The sequence below is a fragment of the Coregonus lavaretus genome, assembly GCF_964263955.1.
Source record: "Coregonus lavaretus genome assembly, chromosome: 25".
Taxonomy (NCBI): Eukaryota; Metazoa; Chordata; class Actinopteri; order Salmoniformes; family Salmonidae; genus Coregonus; species Coregonus lavaretus.
Window position 1 is genome coordinate 8,083,031 of NC_140012.1, and position 10,790 is coordinate 8,093,820.

The 10,790-nt window shown below is 37.7% G+C and overlaps 1 protein-coding gene across 1 annotated transcript; it reads right to left on the reverse strand.

Annotated features, from left to right (window-relative positions):
• Positions 1-248: 248 nt before the first annotated feature.
• Positions 249-8,281, reverse strand: LOC311101020 (homeobox protein Dlx4b-like; the record flags this gene model as incomplete). The annotated part of the gene is made up of 3 exons (XM_084142028.1): positions 249-4,437; positions 6,595-6,788; positions 7,969-8,281. 3 exons carry the CDS (start codon positions 8,279-8,281, stop codon positions 4,192-4,194), a joined length of 753 nt encoding a protein of 250 aa, XP_083998154.1. The 3' UTR covers positions 249-4,191.
• Positions 8,282-10,790: the final 2,509 nt, after the last annotated feature.

The following is a 10,790-nucleotide window of genomic DNA, read 5'->3' on the forward strand; positions in this document are numbered from 1 at the left end:
TTACATAACTGACATATTTTTGCCAAGACACGTTTTCATCTAAAACGCATGCATTAGATGTCATTAAGCAAGCTCACTACAAAGCAACTTGCACCATACTGAATTAACATCAGCTCGCTCCAATGGATACTGTTCAAGGTAATATAAATAGCTTGTTCACGATATTTAAATAGTTTAAACGCCAGAATGTGCAAATCAGTAGGAAGTACTATTAATCAGAAACTGCTTCGTGATCGAATAATGCACTCATTTATCATTTTATTATGACAACAGACAGTTTTATTCCTGGATTTACTTAAAGAGAGGGAGAGGTGGGGAAATACCGTTAGAAATGTGTCAATGCCCGCTCGCTCCCTTCTACTCACGTCTTGAAAAAGGCAAACAACGCAAAAAAAAAAGTGAATGAAAAATTGAATGAAAACCTCATATCCTTCCTTTATACGTCCCTTGCAAAATGCAAAACAGAAAGTGTGCTCTTAAAATTCCACGTTGAAAATATTCAGTAAAATATTCCTCGTCCATTGCAATTAAATGAACATGCTTTAATTGTGTTTTCTAATAGGCTGCTACACGAAAATGTCGACTCCTTATTGGAAAAGCTTTATTTACCGGTGTCATAACTATGTAATGGCTAGTCATAAACAATGAAAAAAACATATAATGTGACATGTTAGCACTAAACCTGCTGGTATAGCCGAACACCTGTTCCATGTCCCCCCAATAGGACTATTTCTCCTCTCATGGACATTCGTCCTTTCTTCCACTTATGAGGAGGGATATTTAGTAGACTTTGACTAGCTTTATCCCGCACGAATAAAAGCTTTATTCAACAAACACTGTCGAAATTACCTTAATAGGTGGGCCCATTAAACGAAGCACCGACGATTTCTCACTCGTCCAAATATTCTGAGAGTAGGGCTTTGACCTCCTTAGTTGTAGGCCTATCGAGATGGGATAGCTCGCAATTGGAATTCCGTGCAAGCAAAACAAGCATACTCTGTACATTAATAAGCAACACAAATACAAATGTTTGATGTTTCAAAACGAATATTTGATTGTTTGGATAGAACCAAAAAGGTTATATGCTTGCTTCATATATAGCACCCCTTAAGGTTCTATATAGGACCTAAATTGATTCCATATAGAACCCTATATGGATCTCAAGGGTTCTATATAGAACCTTATATATATAGTTCTGATCAAAGAACCCTACAAAGGGTTCTATATAGAACCTTTAGGGGTGCCATAATATATGAAGCAAGCAATAGAACCGTTTTGGGTTCTTTTTTTCTAAGAGTATAGATTCGAATTGTTGATAGAAGTCATTTTGCAATTCAGATTTAAGATCAATAGCACGGATCTTGTCATATTCATAATGTCAATAAAATACAAATCTAACGAAATGCAATATTCTGAACAATGATGGGTTCCAATATTGTAGGTTTAACTAATCTGAAAGAATCCCTATATCTTTAATGACGAGATAGGCCTATCATAGGCCTACCCACGCGCGTAAACATACTTGTTTAATCATAGACCTCACCTGCATATGAATTGTTTGGAAATCTGACTATCACTCACTGTCACAGGCCTTTAAACTAAATTACAATTGCTCTAGAAGAATGCTTCACTGGTAGGCCATACAGCATAGGCTATATATAGCATATAGGATGGTAGACTGTATAGCATATATGCCTACTATAGTGTTAAGAATGATATGCTACTATGAAGACAATAGAATATCAAGACAGAATCATTTGAACTTAGACTCGAACAGCTGCCGATATTTGCATGCGTGTCGACGTCACTGCAGGCTCGAGTTAAATTCCCAGTATCTCTCAACTAGGATCCACCTCTAGTAGCTCGCCGTGATCTTATAGTGTTTAGTGCTCTGCGTTGTGGCCGCAGCAACCTCGGTTCGAATCCGGGTCACGGCATTGCGAATACAATGTTACGGCAAAAGGGTTTCTTTTGACTTAATAGTGTAAACTATTAAATACAGTATTACCCCACCTTGGCTTGCGGTTGATGTATTTTAATTGAAATAAGTGATTATAGGCCTACTAACGCATTTCATGCATTGATTAAATGACATTTTCATACAGGTTTGCATTATCATATTTTCACCATGCAGAAAGTATTCATACCCCTTGATTTATTCCACATTTTGTTGTATTACAGCCTGAATTCAAAAAATCCCACCCATCTACACACAATACCCTATAATGACAAAGTGAAAACATGTTTTTAGACATTATTGAACATGTATTGAAAATTAAACACAGAAATATCTAATTCACATAGGCCTAAGTATTGACACCCCTGAGTCAATACATCGTATAATCACTTTTGGCAGTGATTAAAGCTGTGAGTCTTTCTGGGTAAATCTCTAGGAGCTTTGCACACCTGGATTGCACCATATTTGCACATTATCCTTTTAAAAATTCTTCAAGCTCTGTCAAGTTGGTTGTTGACCATTGCTAGACAGCCATAGATTTTCAAGCCGATTTAAGTCAAAACTGTAACAAAGCCACTCAGGAACATTCAATGTTGTTTTGGTAAGCAACTCCAGTGTATATTTTAGGTTATTGACCTGCTGAAAGGTGAATTTGTCTCCCAGTCTGTTGGTAAGCTGACTGAACCAGGTTTTCATCTAGGATTTTGCCTGTGCTTAGCTCTATTACATTTAATTTTATATTTAAAAAAACCTCCCTAGACCTTGCCGATGACAAGCATACCCATAACATGATGCAGCCATCACCATTCTTGAAAATATGAAGAGAGGTACTTAGGACATAAAGTTAATTTCTTTGCCACATTTTTTTGTTGCAGTTTTACTTTAGTGCCTTATTGCAAACAGGATGCATGTTTTGGAATATTTTTATTCTGTACAAACTTCCTTCTTTTCACTCTGTCAGTTAGGTTAGTATTATGGAGTAACTACAATGTTATTTTCTATCACAGCCATTAAACTCTGTAACTGCTTTAAAGTCACCATTGGCCTCATGGTGAAATCCCTGAGCGGTTTCCTTCCTCTCTGGCAACTGAGTTAGGAAGGACGCCTGTATCTTTGTAGTGAGTGGGTGTATTGATACACCATCCAAAGCCTAATTAATAACTTCAACATGCTCAAATTGATATTTAGCGTCTGATTATTTATTTGTTTGCCAATCTACCAATAGGTGTCCTTCTTTGCGAGGCATTGAATAACCTCCCTGGTCTTTGTGGTTGAATCTGTGCTTGAAATTCACTACTCGATTAAGGGACCTTACAGATAATTGTATGTTTGGGGTACAGAGATGGGGTAGTTATTCATAAATCATGTTAACCACTATTATTTAGCACAGAATGTGTCCCTGCAACTTATTATGCAATTTGTTATGCACATTTTTACTCCTGAACTTATTTAGGCTTACCATAACAAAGGAGTTGAATACTTATTGAGTCAAGCCATTTCAGCTTTAAATGTTTAATTAATTTCTGAATGTTTCTACAAACAAAATTCCACTTTGACATTATGGGGTATTGTGTGTAGGCCAGTTACAAAAAATCCCAATTTAATCCATTTTAAATTCAGGCTGTAACACAACAAAATGTGGAAAAAGTAAAGGGGTGTGAATACTTTCTGAAGGCACTGTATGTCAAACAAATCACTTTAAAATTATCAAAAACTATTGACACCTTCACAATAATTGATGCTGAAATCCATCAGATTATATCAAACAATTCTGACATGTATTTGCACAATAAATTCATAATTGCTGAGACGAGGCTATCCAAACATGAACTGTCTGGGACACTCCTGTTAATCACATCAATAAAACGGTCATAACGAATTGACACACATATTCAGGTGCATGTACCTTGCTGGAATCAAACCATAAGCATGTTGCCACCTGCCAGCACAATTATCACCAAAGCCGTTCCAAACTAAAGAACATTGCGTAAAGTGGACACAAGACATAGGCTAACCATACATACAAATCGTCATCCAAAAACATAGGCTACATTGCAATGAAAGAAAAAATACACAATTTACATTTAACACACGTTTACACACAATTCAAACTTGATAAGCTAGATGAAACGCGTTCGGGTGTGGGGTAGGCAGCTATAGCCTTAAGGCCCTTGAAAAGTTTGAAATGGCCGGGTGAGTTTTACAGCACCCTGCAGTGTGTTGAGATGGTCCGCTCACATCATTTGAGGTCTGGACATAGGATCCTGGAGATGGTTTGGGTACCAGTGACCAAAATTGTTCATGTAATTGTTGGGGTGCATAGGGGTCCCTTTGTTTGCCATTGACACCTCCCAATGTTGGGGCATCCCGGGTGAACAGGGAGAAATAGACGTACTGTGGAGATGTTCCCCCTCAGGTCCGCTGCCATGCTTCATTATCTTCTTATATTTTGAGCGCTTGTTTTGAAACCATATTTTAATCTAAAAAGATAAAATAGATGTTTAGAAAGGGAAAATGTGAGGGGAAAGCAACACATTACAGAGTATGCTATCACATTCCTCTCTCCACCACCACCACAATCATTAAACAATTATCTCCCACACAATAGAAATGATTTACATTCGTAATGGCTTGCAAGCTCGTAATGGCTTGTCATATTCACATTTATAATTTCGAAATTACATTGAAAATTGGGACAATTTTATACGTTTAAAGGAAAATGGCCCGGAAAATGGCATTCGTTCTTAAACTTCTTGTAATTTTAACACATTTCTTTGACTTTGCCAGTCAGTGCATGGATCCAGAACCATTAGGCCTTTTGCAATTAAGCAAAATGGATGAGCGACACTTCACTAGTTCATTAAATGCTAGTTCCCCCATTGTTCAACATTTTATGAGGCCAATGATGCATGAGTCTGACAACAACAATCCCATGCTAAAAATATGGTAAAAGAAAATAGCCCCGGCGAGCTTGAATATAACACTGTAAACAAGGAGGGAAGTCAGATACATTTCTATGTATGATGTATTCTGCTTAGTCAGAACAAGATGCTATTCTGATCGATTTTAGGACTGAATAAAATATTCATAAAAAGCCACAGAGCCCGACGTGGTCATGGTCAAACCGTTCTCATACATTGCAACAGGACACAAAGCCAAATCAGACTCAGATAGGATGGTCAAACCGTTCTCATACATTGCAACAGGACACAAAGCCAAATCAGACTCAGATAGGATGGTGTGCTTCAGAGATTTTGCCAGGGAGTGTTTTAAATGACAATTTAACTCAGTTAACCAGGGATTGCCTATCATTTAAAAACATATTAATGTTATTGATTTTAGATCTTGAATAGAAGTGCTGCATATACAATATAACTAAACTATATTGAGAAAAACAATGTTTAAAGGCTTGAAAATGTATTCCATAAAAGACAGATGTGCATGGTGAGATGTTAGCCCCAAACATTATGCTCACCACCTGTTTAAGTGCTTTCCATTATGTTTACAGATCCAAGGGAAATTGTTGCCATAATCTCTATTTCACCCTTAGATTTCATAATTTTACCTGACATAAATGAATAATGCCAACAAAGACTTAGGATGGCCTACTTGTCCAATTTTTTTCCAGTTATAATCTGTAAACTGTGTGTGTGTGTGTGTGTGTGTGTGTGTGTGTGTGTGTGTGTGTGTGTGTGTGTGTGTGTGTGTGTGTGTGTGTGTGTGTGTGTGTGTGTGTGTGTGTGCGTGCCTGTGCCCACAGCCTTCATTGTATTGTTCTATGCCCATTTCTGCGGTAATGTATAAGTCTGCTTTAACATTACTTTGACCAAAAGATTGTTGGTAATTAGGCACTGTTGTTTATAAAGACAACACATAGGCCCATACATTAGAGTGGCAGCATGTATTTCTGTCCAATTTGTACTTGCAATATTGCAATTGAGCTATGTTTGCTTTAAGTCACAGAGAGCTCTCAGAGAATGTTTTAGCCACAATGGACAATAAGACTGAGAATAAAGCTGCATTAAGAAATTGACTTAACAAAGCTCTCAATTAGCCTTTTCATTTGGTCTTGAGCAGTGCAGAAAGCCACAATAATACCCACAGATCTGTGATCTATGTAAACCCTCCCCATACAACCAAGGGGGAAGGTTGTTTTGTGTTTTTCTTCAATCAACCACAAACAGCTTTGCATAATATTTAATTCTCTGTCACTTCTGTCAACAAGACTAGTAATTTGATCTGTGCACAAATTCACAAATAGTCCAGTCTCGCAGTAAGGTATGTGAGGCCTTTGGATCTTTAATTATACTTGAAGCAAATTTGACCTAATTTGATATTACAAGATTGAAATTAATAGGGAAAAAGTGAAATAAATACAATGTATATTTAAAACCATTAATGAGGTGTTTTGTACCTATGTAACTTGTCTGCACTCCACTCGAATTGTTATAAACTATTTGGTTTCTTAGGCCTACTTAATCTAATGTAAATTAGGCTGACTATATAACACAGAAATAAAACACTGCGCAAATAATTTACTATAATTTGGTAATTAGATATAGTTTGAAATCAGATATAGTTTTAAAATCACATTTCCTACTGTTGATGGCTATTATGTCCAATTTAATTTAGCCCACCTGTGTTTGGGTCAGCCCTAATTTTGCTGCCAAATCCGCGCGCTCGGGTAAGGCCAGGTACTGGGTCTGCTGAAACCTCTGCTGAAGCGCCTGTAGTTGAAGACTGGAGTAGATGGTCCGAGGTTTACGTATTTTCTTTCCTTTACCATTCAGACGAATTTCCCCGTTCTCAATCACTGTAGACTTATCATGGTCTGTGGATAGAATAGAGAATTTCAATCAAACTGCGCTGAACAGTAGCCTAATCTGGTGTAGCCTAATCTGTCGTAGCCTACATTCACTTTGATTTACAACTTTCCACTTTACATCAGGGCAGAAGATAATATACGATTTAGGCCTACATGAGAGTTGATATCGCATGCTTGAACTTGGATAGGCAACTCGTATTATCGTAAAATTAGATCATAGGCTATTTCAAACATATCATGAGGACTCAAGTGAGGAAGACGGATTTTATATCCCAGGGACTCTGAAGTTAATTGTTTATATAGTCTAGTCTGAAATGGTCCATTTTAAATGCAAGCAAAACCCATTGCCTATAGCCTACGAAACAAATTCACGAGAAGGCCTAGTATCTATGTAAGATATAAAAGCCCACCTGCACAACAGGTATGTGGTTTCAGACCGATTCAATTTCATAATATAGGCTATTCTTCTTTTGTTCAAAGCCTATGCGCTGCACTTATTCATCTTGAGAGTTCTAGGCTACTTGAAATTCACGGCCTGGAATTCAGGCTGCATGTCCAAATGTCAGGCTATCTCCTATGAAAATGCCACAATAAATAGACACACCCATAGTGCTGTGCATGGATGACATGGTTCTTATTTTCTGGAATTGTTTTGTTAATCTGGACTAATAATTGGAGTAAACGACTGTTTCTGAGGTACTCTTGCATAATCGCGCTAACCCACAGAAAATTATGGTTAATAAAGTGAATGACACCATCTGTGTTCATTATGGAACATGAGTAGTAAAGATAACCCCAAAATGCCTGACATGCATTCCAAGTTGGAAAACATTTTGATTACCGTAGCACTGACTGTAAATTGCTTTTGAATGTATTGCCTTTAAGCCCAAATTTGATTAGGACAATCTTTTGTCATTTTTTAAAATCAACAAAGATGTACAGACTCACAGCTATTATGCATGTACATCTGAGGTATAGGCCCACCGTAGCCTACAAAGAACTGTCTGATAATGCAGCCTACATCTGATAATATATAGCCTACAATTGCAATAGGCCTACATTTTAAAGCACAGTTCCATACAATCCATACTCCTTTTATGCTCAATTTGCCCATTGCACACTTTAAAAAAATAGTATGATAGGCTTAGAGCTGTGAGGAACAGCCAGATATTGATATTACACGTACCTGTCTCCTCTAATCTGGAGTGCGCCAAACTGTGATTGTTGTGCTGGTAGGACATGTAGGCACTTGGTTGATGAGTGTTCACCGCTCTGGGGTAGGCGTAGCCCAGGGAGCGGCCATAGGAGGAAGCGCTGCGGGAGAAGGGAAGACAGTGTTGAGAGTGTCCGGCAGATTGTAAGCCATTAACAGGGTAGATGTGAGAGAGTCCTTGGGAATGTTGCTGGTGCGCAGGGTGCCCGTGCCCAAACTCGAAAAAGGCCGATTTGGAGGGGTCTGAAGCATTCAAACTATCAGGCATGAAACCCATAGACATCATTAGCTAATACAGAAGTCCATAAAATCGTCGGTCTAAAAAAGGATGCATTGAGCAATGTCGGATAGCGAGGAAAAGTTTAACTGGATCCACCATCAAGTCAATAACATTGCCTGTATAAAAAAGGTACTCCAAGCGAATAAAATGTATATACAGAGCTCTGTGAAACAAAACAAAAATAACGAAATAAAAGGCAATCCTTCTTTACATCATTGGTAAACCTCACAATATCCTCCAGACACCCATGTAGATCCGGTGTGCCTCAAACCCCACTGCCTTCCATCAGCGCGCGCTCTGATTGGTCTTGAATACCTACGATGTCACTCGAGCGTGCGGGAAAGACTCATGAAGTTAATTAACATATGTTTTGTGAATGCACTCCTTCAGCCACTAATATAATGTCACTCAAACGATTTGATAAACAATAATTTGCGCACAGTGCGCCGCTCAATTTAGGTAACCTAATAAATAACTGATTTTGAAACAGAAGGTCCAGAATGACATTACTGAATAATTAAAATATAACCTAATGGCATTTAGAACTATTTTTGCAGAAGACGTTTAGTTCTATAAACTCATAGTGGAAATAACATTGATTAATCACATACTTTTAATAAAACATTTTTTTGCAATATAAATCAAAGCAAATCAATTAGGTGGTCTAGAAGTATACGTAATTGGCCATTCTTTATATGATTGATTTAGATTAGGCTACCAAAACTGTTTGATCCACAAAACAGCACAACATTTTAGAAGCATTCATAATAGACACCTAATGAAGTTGGTGCATGGGCCCTGAGACAAGCAGTATTTTGGGGTTTGAGCGGTCACTTGGTGACAATAGGCTTATAGCCCGCTAACTCCAAAGGATCAGATACCAAACACAAGTAGTACTAGGCCTAGGGCTATTTCTATTTCACTCTCATTTGAGTAGATGCAGAGAGATAGGTTATTTGTTTTTTTATGTTGACAACACATGCCTACAATGGAAATTGGCCAAATACTGGCATAATCAATGTAAAGACTTCATTGAATTAAAAACGTTGACGGTCAATTTATAAACCTCAGCCATGGGCTATTTAAAAAGCGTATAGACATGGACAACATGGCAGGTGGATTGTTGATCTTAATTGGACTAACACAATAATATAGAATGACACATGCGTTTTCAACCATGTTGCACACTAGCTTATGGTTCGTTATCCAGTATTTTATAATCAACAATAGACCATAATTAACCATCAATAATAAACGTTATAACTGTAATATTCACTAATGGAAATATTTTCCAGATAGGGTAGACCTGTAGGCCTCCTTGGTTTATTATAAAGGATCAAATTCCCATCAGAACGGCCAATTCTAACTCAATCGAATGAACGATATAAATATCTGATCCTGGTGAATTAACTGCCCCCTATGCAAAACAGTTTCTTAATCACATCTCAGCAGTTTGACAGCTATTTGAATGTCAGTGTCTGTAAATCTCACCTTGGCGCCAGTTAAAGTATGAAAGCAACTCAAGCACTAGCAAAGCCTTTCTTGCACATCAAGGTGACACTTAATCGCATGTGTAAGGTCTAGTTTTTGAATGGCATACAATCACTTACTGTTTTCTATTGATTTACCTATCTTTTGTCATTCTATTAATTATGTTGTCAACATGATAGTATCAGGAACAATAAAATAGCCCAGAACGTCCCTCTGTCATCTCTCGCGGCAAGTGTGAAGAAAAAAAGGAACTAAAGGGGCGCAACTTGACAGTGATGTTTACATGCGTGCACTAATTCTATCATTAGATATGAACCTACATATAACAGTTTGGCTCAGTAGGCCTATGTAGAATACAAGGTAAAGGTTCACTCGTTGCTAACCGGTAACTGCTGCAGAGCCCGCTTTAATGAGGGGCAACCTGTCAAGGATAAGTTTTGCCCTTTTATCAAGTGCCAAGAGTCAGCCAACATTTATTGAGCCTAAACTTTAATCCATTGTTGGAAATGTGCTTATTGGTTATTTTCACAATGTAAAAAATATAATGGAATTACTTTAATAAGATAGGGAATAAAATAATTATGTCTGAAAAATATATATATTTTATCCTTAGATCGTTAAACTATAACAAAATAAAAAATAAAAATTCGAACACACATGATCTAAAACATGGCAGGGACTATTGGCTTGTTGCATAGGCATAATCAGTGCACAATCAGCAAAACACATTCACGTACACTATATATACAAAAGTATGTGGACACCCCTTCAAATAAGTGGCTTCGGCTATTTCAGCCACACCCGTTGCTGACAGGTGTATAAAATCAAACACACAGCCATGCAATCTCCATAGACAAACATTAGCAGTAGAATGGCCTTACTGAAGAGCTCATTGACTTTCAACGTGGCACCGTCATAGGATGCCACCTTTCCAATAAGTCAGTTCGTCAAGTTTATGCCCTGCTAGAGCTGCCCCGGTCAACTGTAAGTGCTGTTATTGTGAAGTGGAAAGGTCTAGAAGGAA